The sequence below is a fragment of the Aulonocara stuartgranti genome, assembly GCF_965226115.1.
Source record: "Aulonocara stuartgranti genome assembly, chromosome: 6".
In the NCBI taxonomy this organism is placed as follows: domain Eukaryota; kingdom Metazoa; phylum Chordata; class Actinopteri; order Cichliformes; family Cichlidae; genus Aulonocara; species Aulonocara stuartgranti.
Genome location: NC_138944.1, coordinates 3,783,947 through 3,804,425, shown reverse-complemented (window position 1 = coordinate 3,804,425; position 20,479 = coordinate 3,783,947). Strand labels below are relative to the sequence as shown.

The window sequence follows — 20,479 nt, the reverse complement described above, 5'->3', positions numbered from 1 at the left end:
AGCTCTTCTACATCGCTCCTCGCATCTGTTTACTGGTATCTCCTTCATTGTCTTGAAACTGTGCTGGAGACATCAAACCCCATGATGGCTCGTTTAGATGTGCTATCATGGAGCAGCTGGAAAACCTGTGCAACCCGAATTGAGTGCAGGTACTGTCTCATGCTACAAGTAGTCAGAAGGACCCCAGCAAAATGCAAAACCAGAGAAAAATTAGGAGGGATGACCAGATGGCAGTGATCTGTGAGCCTTAAGTGGCTCATCTTGTTCTTGCCTCTTCAGTGGAATGTGTTCTAACTGGAGAAACTGATATCCTGAAGGGGCAGGACATGGGGCCAGAGCTGCTTTAGCAAAAGTCCTGTTAAACAGATTTCCCAGCTAGAGCCATGAGAATGACATTTGTATTATTATTTAAAACCTTAACAAAGACATCAGCTCAGAGTACAGACTGCCCTGTTTATTTTTACTTTACATACACCATTCAAAAGTTCAGTGGAAAGAAGAGAGTGACTTGTCTCTGTGGAGTGAGCAGTGTGGGCTAATGACTGTCACAGCCTGCCACCAACTCTAATTTCATCTCATGGACATAAAACTGGAGCTTCAAAATCAAGGCCAGCATAGCACTGCATCCCAACTTCTTCATGGAGCGCCTGCCGGGTTGTTTCCGCAGGAATCTTCGATTCGCTAAATACCCCCAGTATAAACTGCTCGCTGTTTTACCGTAAAGTCATCCTAATGTGACTGCAACAGTGTCTTTGTCATGAAAGTCGAACTGATGAAAACACTGATGGGAAACGCACCCCCCTCCACCCTCAGGACTCTGCTGGTTCATGTAGCGGAGCAGACGCAATGAAGTGCTCCTTGTGCGTGCCGTCGCAGTAGGGCGGGTTGCTTGTGTGTTTGCATCCACACAACCAAACCGAGGCGTCTTTCTCTGGGACAAAGCGTAGCGGGGAGAGGCCCTGGGCTCGGGTTTTGTGGCTTCCATCACAGAAAGGCTGAAAGAAATCAAAAATTAAACGCTCATTTAAACAAGAAACAATGTGTAATGTGTAAAACTGTTTTAAATTTTTATATGCTACAGAAAAAAGCTTTCAGCGTTATAAATGGATCGGATTGTTTTGGAATTATGAAACCAATAGATCTGAAAATAATCTGAAACTTTACTCTTTAAAACGTTATAATTTATTTTTTCTTAATTTATTAAACAAAAAACAAAGCAACATTTATGTTTACGATGCTGAGATAATGACTGAATAAAACACCCGTGAAGCTGCCATAGGCTCCAGCGTGAACCCTGAATTTGACCAACAAAAGAAAGCGAATGATTGTGTAGGGCAGGGGTGTCCAACTCCAGTCCGTGAGAGCTTCTGTCTTGTAGCTTTTAGATGCATCCCTACTCCAACAAAGCTGGATCAAATTATTGGATTACCTCTTCAGCATGCTATCACGTTTGGCAACAGCCTGGTAACAAGCCATTCATTTGATTCAGGTGTGTCGCAACAAGGATGCATCTAAAAGCGGCAGGACCTGGAGTTGGGCACCCCTGGTGTAGGGATTCACCTGCTTCCTGCTGTGCCCACAGGTGCACCACGAGTAACGCTTCCCACCAACCAGCTCCACCTTGAAAGGCTTCTTAGCTGGGATGACTGGTTCAGGAGGACGTGTGGACAGCTTGACCTGAGGAAGAGGCAAACTTCTTTTAAAATACATTAAGCCAGTTTATTAGGAATACCATCCAATGTGGTGGGGGCTTGATTTTCACTGTCTCTGTGTTAGTTTGTTTCCTCCTCATCAGCCTTGGCTTCAGCTATCCTTCCTGGGTACACTTATGCATTCACACATATAAAATCTCCACTTACATAAACAAGCAAGCTCTCATACTGATATTACTGAAGTTCATAGAAGGCTACAGGCCTTGAGGGTACATACAATACTGCTCAAAATTCATATTAAACCTACAGTTCCCCACGTGATTTCTATGTTAGTGTAAGAATGCCTGTAGACTAATTAAAATCTAACCAATGAGGCCTCTAACCTCCATTAAAGCAGCTGGAGGAGCTGCGATGTCAAACATCTGTTTTCTATTTCCAGTTTGGGGAAAATAAAAATACAAACTTGGCTCTGCGTGAGTTGGTTAGCTTAAATGTGGTACAGTTTCTCCAGTGCATTACTTTTTAATGTGTGTGAAAACAAATGGCCCGTTAACAGTGCAGCAGCAGTCTGCATCACATTTAGAGAGGCTAACATGTGCAGCGATTACCTTGGAGACTGCCGTAGCGGCTAACCAAGGGTGCCTGAAGGTGAAACTGATCCATTTGGGCTCTAATTTGGTCACCACCGTGTTCATGTTTCCTCTGACAGCTGAAGGAAGATCAGCTTCTGACACCAGCTGACCAGCAACAATTTAAGAATCACAAGACAAACGTTGGAGACAAGTACCGCAAGCAAGGAGAGTCAAACGGAGACGCAAGACAGCTAACTGAAGCTGCTAGCGTCCTCAACAGTCACGTGTTAATAGCTCAACCAATCACCGGGCACATGTCGGAGAAAGGCAGACTGAATGGAACTGATTTGGACATATGGAGGACCAAAATTGAAGTATAATGTATAGATTTATACATTATTTTACCAATATTTATAAGTCACAAGCTTTGAAAATATGAGCTATGCTGTAAGTATGTAACAAAATTTTAAAAACAGCAGAGAATAGGATGTATTTTTTACTCTCTTGAATGAAATCCTTCTGTGATTCAGTGAAACACACAGAAAAAGATGAAATACGACAATAACACGTACAAACAACAAAATTTCTTTAGGGACAGAAGAAAGAAGCTAACACAATCAATAATATCAATTTAACCTATATACAAAATAAAGACTAAAAAAATACATGCTACTATTAATAAATTGCGTCCCATTTTTTTTACTATTTTTTTTCTTTTATTTTTTAAGTACACGTCAAAAGCAAACTAGACAATGTAAAATTAAACTAATAATAATACCAATAATTATAAAATAATCCCAAATTTTATTTGAAAATGTCAGATAAATAGTTTGCAAAATATAGTTCAGCAGATCATGTAGAGAAACTTTACACGAAATACACAATTGAGTCAAAACCTGGAGCGGAAGAGCAACTAATCTGTTTCTAAACGAAACTTTTTAAAACTATTCCTACAGAGATGCAGCTTCAGATTCCAGAAGATAGTTTATTGAAATACAGTTTCAAAAGCCTCTCCACAGGTTAACCCTTAACAAACGACTTGAACAAAGGTGCCATACACAGAAAGGCCTTCAGGGGGCGCAGGTGCTCTCCGTCTCCAACTATACTCAGGGCTTTATGTAGAAACTCTTGGGACAATATCAGCACACACACACATCTTAGACAAATACTGATCATTTGCTCTCGAAACAACCTGTGTTGTGAGACAAATGTGTAAATTTCTAAAGTATATGAAGCGTCTATGTGACCAAAAATAATGTTTTAGTACGAAATGTGTGATATTCCCATGTTTAATGTTTACTATGAGATAACTTTCCTTTGGCTGAACTGGTCTAATACACTGATTAACTGAAGATTATTGAGTAAATCATAATAATGGTACTCTTCAAAAATAATATTTCAAATAAAATGGGTCAAAGGGCAAAATATTAACGATTATACTTTCCACACAAAACACTTCAGAGTGCAGGTCAAAGTGGATATGCTAAAAAATATTTAACAAAGCTTTAGATAGAATAAACAAGGCTGACTGATTATTATTTTCTTATTTTGAGGATTAGCTCAAAGCCAAAGCAGATAAATAGAATATAGCTGCCTTTTTCAAAATTATTTCATAGTGTCAGATTTCATGTGAAACTAAACAAGCAAAATATCATATTTACCAAGTTTATTGCATTTGACCTCAAATAACAACACAGAAATTATATTTAACATACAATGCTGTTTCTATCTGACAAAAGCAGGGGCGGACCAAGAAAAATATTCTTAGGGTGGCATGGAAATCTAATGGGGTGGCAAAATCAAAACTTTTTAAAAAAACAAAAAAAACAAAATAAACAACACATATGCAGATTCAAATGCAGTAAGTATACACGTTTCATATAAATATAGTCTTAATTATTTTCTGTAGCCCACATGATTAAACATTTCAGTTACTTAAAACGTGATTTTATGTACTGTATAACCTTTATAATAAATAAATATATTTATAAATATATTGCTGCACCACATTTACACACACAAGTCTAACTTAAGTTTCACTGTTTTTTGTTAGACAAATCAAATTGTTACATGGTTAAATTTTTAAAATTGTTTGCGCTATGGTGCTAATGGTGGTGGTGGTGGGGGGGGGGACACTATGCAATGTATTCAGTTTTAGAATAGCCAGGCTCAAAGTGTTAATGCTATCTTATCTGTTAATAAACAACACTGTCATATGCAAAACTAGGGTGGCACTATGGGTGGCAAGAGATCATTTTAGGGTGGCACAAGCCACCCCATGCCACCCTTTTTGATCCACCCCTGGACAAAAGCAGTAATCCGACTGTGACTCAGTACCACACTGGATAAACTGAATACAGCACTGATGAAATTAGCTATTGTGATTGGTCCGTTCAATGAGTAATTCAGTGGAGTTAAAGATCTTCACACAAGAAAAAAAGTCTCCATAAAAAGAAGAAAAACAATTTTTATTTGGACAGCACCAAAAGCAGATTTACAAAAACACATAGTGCACATGGTTTAACCTTCTCCTGCCTACCCGTTACGTTTTATCATGTGCATACAAGAATACATTTTAAAGCCAACACACTAGACTTTCAAAGGTTACCAAAACTTTAGTAGAAACTCCTCTAAGGGGCCGACTCAGGAGGTCTGGAGTCACGCAGGAGGTGTTGGAAATGCTGCCTCAGGTGATGTCATTGTGACATTAACACAAAGTTTTCCCACAAAGCATTTTAATGGAATATATACTTGTCTGAAAGGTTAACATACAAAAGCAGTTTATAACAACAAAAACTCCATCTGATTTACCCAAAACAAACAAAGCAGCATTACATGATTTTAATATAAAAAAAATATGATTTTTTTAACATGATAAAACTATTGGATAACATGATTATGATGCATCATTTCCTGTAAAAAGACATCATTTAAAGATGCCTTTCAGATACTTCACTACATCCTGGTAGATGACTTTGAGGTGCGAGCCATCGCAGTATGGAGCGTTTTTGGTTTGCTTGCAGGCGCACAGCAGGACTGTCCTGTCTTTCTCGGGGGTGAAGCGAAAAGGAGAGATACTCGGAGCTTTTTTCGTGTGAGTGCCGTCGCAGAAAGGCTGAAGAAGAGGGAAAAAAAGCGGGTTGAAGACACAAACTTGAAACTTACCTTTATTAGCCTAAAAATGACAGGATGCATGTGCCGCAGGCGTATGGCAGTAAGCAATCACTGTGGATGAACCCGGCTATAAGCTGCTAATAAGACAGACTGAAAGGTCTCCTGCTGTCGCTCCTCAGCTGACACATTAGGACTTTGAAACTGTGGACTGAAATTGGTTGTTGCTGGTGAGCAGTCTTCATCACCAGTGATGATCCCTGATACAGAACTGAGGTCAGTTTTAAGTAAAAGTTAACATTTTTGCTCTCTGTGAGGTTAGAGGTCACATGGTCCTCCACTGAGGGGTCCAGAGGTGCCCGAGAGACGGGCCAAATTCAACCCAGATAAATCGAAGTGATCACATCTGTGCATGGTTAGGTTTTTCATGCCGTTTAAACATCAGTCAGGTGTTTATCATAAAGGAAAGGATCACGTGTAAACCAGAGGGTCTTTTCTTTCTTTTCCTGGACACACTGAAATGAAAGCACAAAGCCCAGACACCGACGATGGATTAGAGTTAATCCAGTTTCCTTTATGTTACTGGGACCTCATCAAGCACCAGTTGGTCTCAACCAGCACGGTGCTTCTTAAAGCGTGGCTTTCAGACGGGTGGGAACGTAAACAGGAGTAAATGAGGCGAAACTTTACGTGATTGATGAGCTGCATTAGCTTTTACCCCAGATGACCCTCCAGCCCCAAGTGTCTCTGAAACCTGAGCCTCACCTGCTTCTTGCTGTGGCCACAAGCGCACCAGGCGTAGTGTTTTCCAGCAGACAGCTTCACCCTGTAGGGAAGCCGGGCGGCAGGGACTGCCTGGGTCGACTCCAGACAGCACTGAACCTGGGGCACAAAGTGAGACACAAACTTAACTTATCGTCCACACTAATGGATACCACAACATCCTGCAGTGACACATCCTGTGTGGTATAAGCCAAAACACAACTCCAGGCTCTCAGAGGGCTGTTTGAATAACAATCAGAGTGATGGAGTGCTGCCTCACATGACCCGAGGCATTCGCAATCACACAAACTCCTTCAGGTTTACTTTGAGAACACAAATTAAAAACGTATGTTAAACTTGTTTTGCTTACATCACAACATTACACTGTAATCGCTGTGATGTCACTGTTTTGGTTCCACTGGATAAAAAAACTCAAACAAATGAATAATAATGTAAAAACTTTGAATAAGTGGGTCTACATTTTTACACTCAAGCTTAACTCCACAAAGAAAAAGAGGAAGTGGGACTGGGAAGTCAGATTAGTGCTTTCTGATTATAGTTTAAGTTTTTTAACCTCTGGAGCTGAAAAATGAAGCCAACCCAGACTGTCACAAACTGCAGTTCCTCTGAAGTCCTCTAAAAGATGGACAGTCACCATGGCATCGCCTGTTTTGAAGTCTCCAGCGGAGCGGTTGCTTTCAGACGGTAAAGGTCACCAGAAATGACTAAATGTGATGGTAAATGGTAAATGGCCTGTATTTATATAGCGCTTTACTAGTCCCTAAGGACCCCAAAGCGCTTTACATATCCAGTGTGGAAAGGGTTACAAAGCCATTTCTGACAGAGTCCAGTGAATCACAGACTCATCCAGGAGGTCACAGGAGAAACCAGAACAACATCTGTGGAACCGACTTGCCTCAGTGAAGTTTGGTATTCAACAACAAGAAAGAGACTGGGTGAAAAGGAGGGCTCCACAGAGAAAACCACTGCTGACCGAAAAAAAACATCTCGACCACCCACAAGAGTCTTGGGAAAAAAAATTGTGCGGACTGACGAGATAAAAGCAGAACTTTTTGGAAGGTTTGGGTCCTGTGACATCTGGGATAAATAGCATTTCATTAGAAATGGTAAATGGCCTGTATTTGTATAGCGCTTTACTAGTCCCTAAGGACCCCAAAGCGCTTTACAGAACCAGTCATCCACACATTCACACACTGGTGATGGCAGCTACATTGTAGCCACAGCCACCCTGGGGCGCACTGACAGAAACCTGACGGACACTGGCGCCACCACCAGTAGGCAACGGGTGAAGTGTCTTGCCCAAGGACACAACGACCGAGACTGTCCAAGCCGGGGCTCGAACCGGCAACCTTCCGATTACAAGGCGAACTCGAGCCACAATTGCCCCATTAGAAGAACATCAAACCAACAGTCAAACACGGTGGTGGAAGTGTGAAGGTCTGGGGATGCTCTGCTGTTCCAGGACGACTCGCTGTGGCTGCTGGAAGCATGAATTCTGCTCTCTACCAGGAAATCCTGAAGGAGAATGAATGAAGCAGGACAACCATCCAGAAACCACACCAGCAGGTCCACCTCTGGGTGGTCTAGTCAAAGTCTGGCCATATATCTGATTAAGGTTATCCTAAATCATCTCATGCTGGAAACCCCCAAAAGTGTCTGAATTAAATCAATTCAGCAAAGATTGGTGGGCCAATTTAGGGGGCGGTTACTCCTTTACACAGGGCAGGTGAGTTTGGAAGAAATCCTCATTTAATAAGTGCATTTTGTTTTTACTCTCGTTATCTTTGACTAATATTAAAATGTGTTTGATCTGAAACTTTAAGACGTCGAGAAGGGAACGACTGCTCCGCATCCATCCTGATATTTTATAACTCCAGTGCGTGCACGTGAGGGGGACCAAGCCCTCACGTGCTGTACCTGCAGGTTGACTCTCACAGAGCATCGGGGCTAAAGGTGACTGAAGGAGGGCGCGTCAGGTTGTTTGTTTGCACAGAAAAAAAAGAAGAAAGAAATCGGGAAATGTCGGCAGTCTGCTCCGTGGATGTCCCACCGTGACTCAGCATTCTTTAAATACGGCCGCAGCAGCAACGAGAGCAACACGAACAGCTGATAACACAATAATTAACACGAACACTCGGCAGGCAGACTCACTGTGGGAGAATAAGCAGCCAGGAGGAGCTGAGGTCGTCGGAAGGTCTGCGCACCTCCTCTGCGCATGGCGACTACAAACCGGGCTGTGTTCATGCTGCTGCGGGCCGCTTGTACTCCAGCTCCTGATGCTCCTTTAGAGGAAATCCGCGCACAGCTGGTTCACAAAACTTGAACCGACTTCAGTAAAAGTTACAATATGGCTGACAATGCAAGCTGATTGGGCTGTAAAAGCCTCCCCGCGATGAGGACACGCCCCCTGTCTCACCGCTCCTCCTCCTCAACTTCCTCCCACGCGCTGCATCCATCGTTATATCGCTCACAGCTGCAATAAATAATAATGTACACGCCAGTCGTTAATGAATGACTGACTGCTTCATTACTCAGATATCAACCCTGAATGCGTGGAAGTCCACTAGCGCATTTTTTTAAAAGAACACACATGAATGACTTAAACTAGTGAAGAAATCACATATGTGAAGATGACATCAAAAGCTTTTTATTTCCAAGTGAAAACGAGATTCCACATTAATGAGAGTAAATTTGTTTTTTGTTCTTTTAAAATATATACATTTCAGGGATTTTTTCTGCACTTAAATAATTTTCATTAAAAACGTGTTTTTAATGTGGGGGACATCAGTCATATAACCATAATTTATATTTTCGTTTATCTATGGGCAGAAAAAATAGAAAAAGTAAGCACGTAAGTAGTAAGCTAACACAGACTTGGATCAGTCATGTTTAGTGACCCCCCACATCCTGATGGGCTTTCCTCAACTTAAAGCAAGAAAGTCAGTATTAGTAAATATTTTATTAACGTTCACAAACCATTATGTTACATGACCCTTATGAAGTCTAAAGCTTGCCTTATTAAACAGATATAAAAAAGGTTATTCAGTATGTCAAAATGACATAATAACTTTATATAATTGTTTTCACGGTCTGATAATAGCATCATGATGATGCAGTGCTTATGTTGGTGTGTATGTGCATGTTCTCCCTATAAATATGATACGTATTATGAGATTAATAAAGGATGAATCCTCACATAGACCCAATGAAAGGGGAAACATTTTCAGACTAAGAGTAATAAATAAATAAAATAAAAAAGTTTTAAAAGCCACGCAGAGGTCACCAGACTTACTTTCCAAACGTTGCCTGAGGTGAAAAAAAATTCAATATTTTTGAACAACGTAAACGTCATTAAATTGGAGCCTAAAATCACGTGGTGCTGATGAAACCACGCAAGGTTCGATTTCCGATCCCTTTTTATTTCTTGTTTGCTTTTCTGGTAAAACTTTACAGACTCGGTGTCCTTTCACAACGCCGACGATAAACAAACCTTCCCGTGAGGTCCGGTAGAGTCTCAGTGATGCTGGACATCACGACTGGTTCAGAAAGCAACAGCTTGGAGTCTTACTGGTTCAACAGATGACACCACATAAACCTGGGCCCTCATTTTACCACTGGTATTAATCAAATGGCCAACTGGGTGTAACCCCAAACTTCATACCAGGACTGCTGACCCCTTAAGAGTCAAACCCACATCCTTAGATCCTCATGCAGGGCCCTTCTGACTGCAAGCTTAGTCTAATTTTGCCATCAGGACTCATTGAACTGAGGACATGAGGCTCGCAGAAACCCTAAAATCCTTTAAAGCACGTCTTGAAAGTCATTTTAATTGTCTTCCCATTTTAACATGAATAAATCAGTTCATTTCTAATAAACCTCCAAAAAAGGTGAACTTTTCATAAACTTTACAGCATGTAAGATAGAAAGCATTTTTCTTCACTTTCTGTATTTCTCATAGTGGTGTAAAGTCAATGTGAAGTCGATTCCTTTACGGTGAGTAAAATACACCCACAGTTAAATCACTCGACATCCAAGAGAAAATGTCAAAGAACTCAGTAAAATACATTTATTGACAAAAAAAAGTTGTCTTAATCTGTCCTTTTAATTTTACACACAAAAATATCAAAATACTTTACAGGGATTTTAATCTGAATATCGTCAAATTTGCTTCAATCGATTCTCTCAAACAAATACACTGTACAATGACAACGTGCTTGTCCTTTTAAATTCAGTGCTCATTTCATTTCCTTTTTTTTTCTCTTCAGGGAACAATGCATTTAAAATTATGCATAGCTATTACTTGGTATTTAGCGATACATTTGAGAGACATCACTGCATTTCATGCAATTCATATCCCGATAGTTAACTTTGCCGTCCATCAGACGTCACTCGGAGCCAGGTGCTTAAATGTTGCAATACATAAAAGATACACAGTACGACATTCATAACATGAATTATCTTTACCCAAACTTCAAAGCTTAAAAGAATGAATGTGTTTTTACACAAACATATTAAAGTATACAACTCGGATCTCAAAAAAACAAACAAACAAACAAAAAAAACATTTTACAATTGGGCCAAAGCGCCCCAGTGCAACATGAGAAAGAAACTGTTTCAGAAATCCCTCGCGCCGCTCTGCAGGCGATCGTGTGGTCGCGCTGGTCATACTTGGTAAATTGCAGACCTCCCAGCAGGAGTCACGTTGGCTCATGTCTTTGTCAACATTCTCCTTCTGTCATTGCTACAGTATTTATCACCAACCATTGAGCTGCGTGAAGCTTCTGATGTCTACATGAGCTGCTAACAACATAAAATAAAATAAAATAAAAATAGATATCACATGTATGGGAGTTCATGTTCAAGACTCCAAACAGAGTGACAAATGAAGGAAGGAGGAGATTAAATAATCCCTTCATTTGAGGGCGAAAAAGGTGAAATGGTGACGAGCCTTTGTTAGTAAAACTGAGCTAAGCGGAGGTGTCGCCTCATAAAGTGGAAGGAAAAGCTTATTAGGGGAGACCAGGGACACCTGTAACACCCAACGCTAATGTATCCAATCAGAAAGCTAGGGCGACGACACGCCGGCAGGATTAACGAGCTCGTGTCCAAATTGTTGCCTTTTGTCTATTTTAATGCTGCGCAGAAAGAGGAAACGCAGATCGTTCAGTCATGCTACATTAGAGCATCATTTTGACACAGAAGGAATGAAAGCTAGAAGATGAAGTTTTAAAAGTCTTCTCAAAAAACATATCAAACGTCTAGTTTCTGCTCGTCTACACCACAGACGATAAACTGGTGCAGTTTTAATTGAAACTGCAACATATGTCATGTTTTTGATGCAACTATTTTGTGAGTTGTGAAAGAAAATGTAAAAAACCCAAAATGCCACAGCTGCCCCCGGTCACCCTGCAGTCTCCCTGTTTCCTACATCGATTCTGTTTCTGCAGCACTTTCATTACGAGCGGTTCAAACTGCTGTGCAGATTCTCTACAAGTCCTTTTTCTCAGGTCTCTGAAGCACAAACAACTCAAAAACATTCCAACACAAAACGCACAATAGAAAATGCTTTGACACTTTAGTCACCACTATATGCTTCACACGTTTTTCCACTGTTGAAATTATCAGTCAGCTATCAAAAGTATATAAATGGGCTTAGGAAGAGTGCTTTCGTCGGACAACGCGACCCTCCGTGTACCCGCAATAAAAAAAAACACGTTATCAAAGAAAGACGAGAAGAGAGTGAGCCTTTGGGCTCGTGGTTTCCTCTGTAAATCTAACATCATTAAGGCATTATCTATCCAGTATTGCTAAAAGAACAGCTAGTTGGTGGACATGAAAGGAATATCTATGTATGACAGTAAAAGACTGACACTTCAGGACAGGAGTGCAAAATACTCAGAAAAATCAAAAACCTGTTAGTCCCTAGCGACCTATGAAGTACCGAGCATCCTTTAGAAGGTACTGTGTTGATGGCTAATTTGCTCTGTTAGCTACTAACATGCAAAGTGCACACTTGTTTAGGAAAAAACTATTAATTTCTTACTTACAATTTCCAAATGTTTGGTTTCGTCCGCTTAATCTCGACAGCAACTAGAAGGATATAAAAGTCTTGAGAAACTCTGGTGGTGGTCTGGAACAAAACCCGGCGCTCGCCCGCAGACGATGGCGGCTTTCTGGACACGCAGGTGCTGTGTCATTTTTACATTTACATGAGTTAATACCTTAGAGCAAACACCAAGATATCTTTTTGGTGGGCATTTTATATCCAGTGAAGGCTATTGTGGTAATGAGTCTGCACAAAAGTCAACAATGAAAAATACAAAGTCTGAGGTAATAACTAGCTTAATGTCGAAATGCCACTAACCACACATCAAAAATGATTGTATGTTGACCCTTTACATAATAAGTGCCCGTGAGAGGCTTCACATATAGAAGATCTGGATGAAATTGAGTGGGGTGAACACAAAGGGAAGACACAATATCGAGGAAGACAGTTGAGGTTGCAGGAAGTGGCAGAAGTCCGCTTTTTTTTTTTTTTTCTTGCTTTTTTTCCTCGCTGACGCACTGAATGGAAACTCCGGAGGGAATTCATGAACAGTCAGTGCTTGGGAGGTCAGAGAAGAGAGACTCAGACCTTCGGTTCATGAACTCTGCCTTCATCAGCAGCCCCATTGGTCTAGCTAACAAATTAGTGCAATTTAAGAAGAGACCACTGTATTCATGCTCTCTGAAAGCTGCCTACACACAAAAAAAACCCTATGAGAAGAACCTCTGATATCAAGAATTTCAAAACACGAAAAACTTCACCTTGACATTAAAGTCCATCCTGTTGTACATTCATAAAAGAGGGCTTAAGATAAAGACGACAGAGAAGGAGAAAGTCCTGGAAATTTGACCTCTTCAAGGCGGCACGTCATGCCTGATGTTTTCATCGGAGCTGCTCGCGTGTTGTGGAGAAACATCAGCCATTCTTGTCTCCACCTTTCTCTCCAGTAGCCTGAAAACACAGAGAGCAGAGGGTTTCCAGCACATCTTCACCTTCATCTGAAGTATAACAGGACGTCCAGATATGGGCGAAATAAATGTGGACTTGAGGCCACTACACCCCGAGCGCGTAGCTACATGAAATTCAGAGTTTTTCAGATGCGAGCTTGTTGCGTAAGCGCCTTCACACACTGAAAAGTCTGTATGAGGTTTCGTGGTTTGATCCAGGAGCTGAATCTGTATCACGGCCGCTTTCATATGTATTTCATGATGTCAGCGGGTCAGTTCGAGTTGGGATCACGTCTGAGGAGGCAGAGAAATGATTTCAGAGAGCCGACTGACCGGAGCAGCATGGAGCTGTGTGTTAAACTGTACTATTTAACCACACGTAGTAAAGTATATACAGCACCAGTGCACGTTTTGAGCTGCACTGCTAAATGGAGTGCTTTGATTGGTCAGATCTTTTTATTCACATATGAAAAATCGAGCTTTGATATAAATGCAGAAAATTTGTGAGTGTGAATGTAGGGTAGGAATAGGACAAATATTTGTAAAGACATAAAATATTCGCATGGATTTTAAGCGGATTTTAAGGACTTGTGGGACGTGTTACCGAGGTGGGTGGAACATTTTAGATTTCAGCTTCTCTTCATTAGCTCCAGAGCTGGATCTAAACGGCTCCATCTTATCTTAAAGACCTCGTGGTATCGTATCACCCCAACAGAGCACTTTGCCCTCAGACTGCAGCTTACGTGTAGCTCTTTCTAAAAGGAGGATCTGAGCCTTCAGCTTTCAGGCACTCTTCTGAGGAACCAGCTACCAGTTTCCTATGAAGCTTGAAAAGGAAAGCGACTGGACTTCTTCAAGTTCTGCTCCGTAAATTACCTGGATGACTGAGAACCTACACAGACACAGCTCCCAGTTTGGATTTAGGAGACAGGCACCCTGTCTACTTTTAAGACCAGGCTTGAACCTTTTTGATAAAGCAGATCGTTAGAGCTGCATCAGGTGACCCTGAACCTTCCCTTAGATATGCTACAATACGCTAAGGCTGCTGGAGGACTTTCCCACGATGCACTGAGTGTTTCTCCTCTTCTGCCCATGTGTTTATATGGCACTACTTCATGTCATTAACTTTTATCTACTCTCTTGTCAATGATTGATAAAAACTCTTGGAAGTGAGCTGTTGAGTTTCTTGGTTCCTGGAGTTTTTCAGGAGGACAATCACGAGTATTACTCACTCCGGGTTTGTGAAGCGTGTTCTCCTGCAGCCCGAAGAGCCCGCCTCCTTGGCCTCCCTGCAGGGGGGAGGCTGTAGCTGAGGACAGCAGGTTGGGTGACTGGGCAATCATGGGTGAGTTGGGGGTGGAGGCGAGAGCTCCTGTCAGCGTGAGGCGCTGCAGCTCCCGCTGACACTGCTGCTGCAACATCTGGCACACCAAGGCCTGCTGCTCCTGGAGGAGGATGAGAGGAGAGCGGCTTTAAGGGACGAGCAGAGAAAAGGCGCTGATGGGGGTTTGTGTGGGGGCTGACAGTGCTGGGAGTCTGTAAACGCCGAGCAGAAGCGGCAGACCGTCACCAGGGGGCAGTGTTGGACACAATGCTACTCTTGTTCACCTGTGTGTATTTGCCGGTCATGTAGCTCCTGCTGGGAATGACAGCGTGGACAAAGAGCGTCTCTATGTTCAAACTGACTGTTAAAAACAATGAAAACTGTCCCCTGGAGCCACTGCGTGTTTGTGATCTTTGATGGGGTTTTGCATCTTCTCCTCAATGACCTCCGCTGTTACTCCCTTTCCTGTTTGAGCCATCTGGCCTTCATCACCCTTGAGTTACATGCTTTTAGGCCTTGTAGAGGAGAGCCTCACAAGTGTTTTTCCTTTGAACTGCATTCAAGAATTTCCAGGAAATGCCAGTTTCTGTTTAAGTTTGGGGATATTTGTATAAAACAATCGTACTTTGAACAATCACGCTGCCATAACTGAGCAGCACTCCTCTGTCAGGTTTCCTGGCACCCTCATCTGCTCTGGGTTCTTTAAAGCAGCTTCCATCAAAAATAGCAGAACAGAGCACCCCGACACTTAGAAGAAGTGAAATGCTGAGGCATGTCTGGAAGAGTCCAGCTCAGGTGTCAGCTACAGAGGCGAGTGCACTGCCTCGCTCTGCTGTTACTGGATTGGCGTTAGTAACAGACTGATAACTGATAACACACCTTATCTCAGGGAAACCTGGAGCAGTTCACATTGACCGTACTTCATGTGTGTGAGTGGGAACTCTCACAAGTACGTTTATTTTCAAACTGCACGTGTTTTATTTTATTTTTTAAAAATTGGACGTAAAAACTGTAAACAAATGTTCAGTCGTTCTGTTTCACTGTCGCCTCGTCTAACAGAAAAGTGAAAGTATCCAGTTCCCCGCTGTCTTTAGTCTATTATATCAAAGTACTTATAGTTTACAGTCAAACAGGAAACCCACTGGTTCCTATATTTACAGTGCCTGACTGGTTTGCACCCCACCAAGCTTTCCTCACTTTGCATGTCAAATAAGGGCGGCTGGTTCACTTCGACACAAAACATTATTGTTGGTACAATCTCTTTCTTAACTAACATAATTGAATCGGTTAGTATCTCTATATGAGGTCTTGCTAATGGTTAATATCACAGTATTAATCTCCCAACTTCAAAATGTGTTACAGCAAGTTCCTGAGTTACAGACAGTAATAAATTCTTTGTAAAAAGTTAGTTTTTACTGAACAGGATTTCTGAATGAGTCTAAAAATAACGCGTGAGATTGCCCCTGATGTTAGCGCTTATTCAAATAGCCCTGATTTGCTCGGTGTTCCCGTCACGACCAAACATCAGAGAGCTGCTCCGTTTCTGAGGCGTGAGCGAGAAAATATTCTGTTCCTTTTCTGATCCTAAATCAATTTAAGCCCTCGGTTAAAAGCTTTTGCAGCACAGATTTTATCGCTGTGATGGTTCAGTGAGCTAATGAAAGTGTTTATTAATGAGTCGAACCAAGCAGCAAACACCGGAAAAACTGCAGTTCCTCTAATGGCCACTTGATTTCAGCTTACACTCCCAAGTAAGTATGACCGACTTTACAGCATGCGAGTTTTTATTTAAGCATAAAGTTTGCATCTTTAGGGGAATGGCTGCTTTGACTGACAAATTGATGCAATTGGATGAAGCTGCAATAATCAGGCAAATAATATATCTTACTATGTGCTTATACGTACAAACAGACCATCCAAGAAATCTGTGGTTCAGTTTTCACCAGACGAATTCTAGCTTTACTTTGACATTTCTTTATACGTGCCATTTAATTATCAGGTACACGGGTCTGTGCCACGCGCCTCGCTAAACAAGCTTTAGCTGATATGCTTGTTTATCTGTTTCATGACATCATCACACCACGAGTCAGAAACATGTGGATAGAGAAAAATGTCAGAGAAGCTGTGAGAAAATGTAAAAATCAGAGAGAACGACAGAGCGACGAGGCGAGTGTCCTTACAGGTGTGAAGTTCTGCGAGGTGAGGAACTGCTGCAGCTGCTGCTGCTCCAGAAGAAGCTGCTTCTGCTGCTCTGACAGGAACGGCGACCTGAAACAGATGTTGACATGTGGAAGCACACCTGTCAGAGAGCGCCACCGAGTTTAAATGTTTCTCACAGATTTAGATTTTGGGGTCAGTGGGCAGGCACACATGTTCTCGCTAATCTATTAATAAACAGTGTTTATAATCTCCGACGGAGCAAAGACGTGATCATAAATAACTGACGAAACAAATATAGTGGGTCTTTCTTCCTGCCAATCAACTTCAGCTGGCGGTGGTTCTGCTGCAGCCTCGTCACGCTCGCTGTGGCGGCACATGAACCTGCTCCTCTCCACCTGCTGCAAACCTGGGGGTGGAGTGGTCGTCCATCTCACCACAGCTCCTCAGAGCAGGAGAAGAACCACCGACAGCTGCAGTCCATGACAGTCCGCTACGTCCTACTATGGGGAAGACAAGAACGTGGCCAGCTGGTGGCAGAAACACTAAAATTTAAAAATAGGAGTGAGGGGATTCTGCGCTTCAAAAGGATAGAAAAAGAAAAGAAAAAGAAATCACTGAATGCTAAAAAAATCTGAAACAACCAAAGTTAGTTAATTCATTTAGAGGCTCTTGTTTTCTTCTTCTGTGGTTTTTACAGACAGATTTTTTACGTACGGACTCGCACTCTTGGGAAGCTGAAAGCCTTGAGCCAGCGCCAGGGGGTTGAGGGGTGGAGGTTGGGGTCGCAGGGCCGGGAGCGCGGGCTGAGGAGCGTTCTGCACAGGCGACTGGATCACTCCGTTCAGACTGCCGAGCACGCCGTTCACGGTCAGCTGAGGACTTCCCGCGATAGACGCCATGAGTCCGCCCACCACGGGCAGTGCGGAGCCGCCGGCCTGAGCGATCGCCCCCAGACCGTCGTTCAACCCTCGATTCAAGCCGTTCAGCAGCGGCTGCCCGAAGGAGGCGGGGCTCTGCTGAGGAGGGGGGGTGCTCTGGAAGGAAAGAGACGAGCTGCTTCGGGACGGACTACCGGAGTGCAGCTCCTGGAACAAACACAAGAGAGCAAGCGAGCAGCTTTTTACTGAGTTTACCGTAAAATTGAGAAAATCTACAAAGAGGCTTAAAAAAGACAAATATACTTGCTAATGGTGCCTGACGGGATTGCACGGTGATTTTGAGACACGAAAGGAACTAAAGTTTCTCACCTCAGACGAGGTAACAAAGGAGGTGTCATTCAGGAAGCAGCTTTTGGGCAGGGGACTCTTATTGGTGCTCAGGGGGTCTAAGGAATGAGAGCCACAATCACAGGGTGAAAACTACCAGGTTTGCACTGAACACCATTTTCTGTACTATCAAAACTGTTGCTACGGTTAATTAACATCAATAAATCATCCGTGTGAGCGGGTGGGGCTGCAAAGGGAGGATGAAGGAATGCAGCTTAAAAAAATAAAAGAAGGCGATGGGATTTATGTGCCCTGAAGTTCGCTTATGAAAGTGGACAGAGGAGCTTAATCTGACCTTGGGTGGATGACAGGAAGTTGATCTGGGCGGACGTGTGCATGGAGCCCTGGGTGGAGTGAAGCTGTGGAGGGAAAGGCACGGCCAGCTCCGTGTTGAGCAGCTGCAGTCGCTCCTTCTTGGCCGTCAGGCTGAGGATCTGGTCCTGGAGCCGCTGGTTCTCCTGCTGCAGGGAGTGCAGCGACTGGAGCATCTCCATAACTGAGGGGACAAGAGGACACGCCACACTTCAGTCCAGTGTTTCCCACCATCTTCAAAGAGGCACACACTATTTTAAATTAATTATTAAATAATGGAGCTGGTGATGCTAGTCTGCATTCTGCGCTGCAGCCTCTGTGAGCTCAGTGCAGAATTTGGTTACGGTGGTCTTCCTGCTCAAAGATCTGCACAGTAAAAGAGGGACGACTGCCCTCAACAGGCACATTTTAAACTGAGAGTTTCTGGAGAGGCAGCTGAAACATATCAGACCCTCCCTGGCCTCTGTGATCACCTCCACTGATTCTCTCACTCTGTGGAAGATTTCTCTCTCTGCCATCTGGGGCTCCAGCAGGTGATCGCGCTCTTTTTTCTATTCAGCTATAATGCACCACGTGGGAAACGGCACCACAATACCACAACGCCCCAGCAGCGCATTTCACTATCAGAGTTCAGTATCGCCTCAACATAGCATCAATGTATGACTCACAAATGTCGTCAGATTCCCGGAGAGATGGCTGAAATTATCGGTCCGGATGTGAAAAACAATTGAGCAGGGACCAAGGACGCAAAAAAAGTCCCAGCACTTTATTTTATTTTTTTATTTACAATATAGTAACTCAGGCATAATGCAGCACACACTTACGTAGGTCAGATTGTGGGCGCTACAAAGGTTCCCCGCGCGAGTCTAAATCAGGCATCGCTCGTTTTCAACAGTCCAGCCTGAGGCTGAGCCTTCAGCTTCCAGGCCCCTCTCCTGAGGAACCAGCTCCCAGTTTGGGCTCTGGAGAATGACTCCCTCTCAACTTCAAACTTTTAGTTTTGATAGTTAGAGCTGCATCCAGTGAACCTGAACCATCCCTCAGTCGTGCTATTTTAGGCTCAGGCTGCTGGAAGACTTCCCATGATGCACTGGGACTCCCACTTCTCTCTTTCGCTCGCTATTGCATGTCAGTGGGTTTTGAGTTCTCTCGCTTCCTGACCCCATTTTGTAAGTATTTCTGGGTTAGGAACTCCAGCTGTCATCATTACTGTAAGCATTATTACGATTACTGCCTGAGAAGTTTTAGGATTGGCTCGGGTTGGTTGTTTTATCATTTTTAGCGGGCGATGGGTGGATCGGCACGAAAGGGATCCAGGAATATCAGTTAAAATTGGACCTTTCACATCACAAACACAGATGAACACTGGAGGAGTTCTGCTCTCGGTATTATTATCATAATTATTGTATTTACTGTAACAACCAGCTGGTGGTGCTCAAACAAAAAATAAGTACTAGCATTGGATGTTTCCTGCCTCTCTGCTCTCCTCTCACCCCAGCCGGTGGGGGCAGATGGCCGCCCACCCAGAGACCGTTTCTGTCAGCAAGCGCTTGATCAGATTAAACTCGCTTTGCTGGAAGAGCTGCTCAATACAATCAAGGGCACAGAGCAGTTGATGGGCGTACAGTTTTCATGTATTGCGAACAGTTAAACTTGCACATCGACCCAAAGCAAACCTTCTGTTTTTGTGTAGTTAAACATCAACACGCCGATTTACTGGACGTACTGGGATAAACTAGTCACGGCTAAACGATCGGAGATATGTTTGACAAGAGTGGACCCAGCAACCTGCACTGTGCTTTTTTTTAAAGTCCTGCACTGTCTCACAGGTGTTTCCAATTATTCTGGCAGTTCGGGCCCCCGCTTGGGTTGAAGTCGGGCAGAGTTATGCTGGAAAATATTAGAGGTCACAAAACAAAGGCTGGGTCCTGAAACATTTTGAGCCTTTTGCACTCAAGTTAAGTCACTTATTTTTATACAACACTTTGCTGTTTAAGTAGAAATGAGTGTGTTTATTTTGAGAGTATGTCACAAGTTACTAGTTAGGCTCAAAAAAAGAAACGCACACAGAAAAATCTGCAAAATAAATGTTACGCTTTCTCATGCAGATAAATATAATTAAGGTGAGGACTGTGGGGGTATTTCCTTTTAGAGAAATACACCTAGCTGAGCGCGATGAGACCAAAAAGAGAAGAGCAGCAACCATGGAAATAAAAAGCCGTGTGCATGCAAGCGTGAGCCAAAAGCACTGACAGTGCTGGGTGTAGGAAGAAAAAAAATGAGCAAATAATAGATTTGAAAGCAAGT

At 42.8% G+C, this 20,479-nt stretch overlaps 2 protein-coding genes across 5 annotated transcripts in view; both read right to left on the bottom strand.

Annotated features, from left to right (window-relative positions):
* Positions 1-433: 433 nt before the first annotated feature.
* On the bottom strand, positions 434-8,542 carry LOC309707686 (uncharacterized protein). 3 transcript variants are annotated; one of them, XM_082535161.1, is made up of 4 exons: positions 8,270-8,542; positions 6,101-6,217; positions 1,561-1,677; positions 434-995 (listed from the first exon to the last, which is right to left on the bottom strand). In XM_082535161.1, the coding sequence occupies exons 1-4, from the start codon at positions 8,360-8,362 to the stop codon at positions 810-812; spliced, it is 513 nt and encodes a 170-aa protein (XP_082391287.1). In that variant the 5' UTR covers positions 8,363-8,542; the 3' UTR covers positions 434-809. The 3 variants fall into 3 exon arrangements, with proteins under 3 accessions (XP_082391287.1, XP_082391289.1, XP_082391288.1); XM_082535163.1 differs by lacking the exons at positions 6,101-6,217; positions 8,270-8,542 and adding an exon at positions 2,261-2,539; XM_082535162.1 differs by lacking the exons at positions 434-995; positions 1,561-1,677 and adding an exon at positions 3,058-5,339 and having other exon boundaries at positions 8,270-8,534.
* A 1,628-nt stretch (positions 8,543-10,170) lies between these two features.
* Positions 10,171-20,479, bottom strand: part of LOC309709134 (protein AF-17-like) — a 33,378-nt gene continuing 23,069 nt past the window's right edge. The window contains exons 15-20 of one of the 2 annotated variants that reach the window (XM_082537596.1): positions 18,156-18,356; positions 17,843-17,919; positions 17,310-17,680; positions 16,616-16,703; positions 14,344-14,556; positions 10,171-13,115 (exon numbers count right to left, since the gene is read on the bottom strand). In XM_082537596.1, coding sequence (XP_082393722.1) covers positions 13,080-13,115; positions 14,344-14,556; positions 16,616-16,703; positions 17,310-17,680; positions 17,843-17,919; positions 18,156-18,356 — 986 coding nt within the window. In that variant the 3' untranslated portion in view covers positions 10,171-13,079. The remainder of the gene's footprint in view (positions 13,116-14,343; positions 14,557-16,615; positions 16,704-17,309; positions 17,681-17,842; positions 17,920-18,155; positions 18,357-20,479) is intronic. The other variant, XM_082537597.1, reaches the window with a different exon arrangement.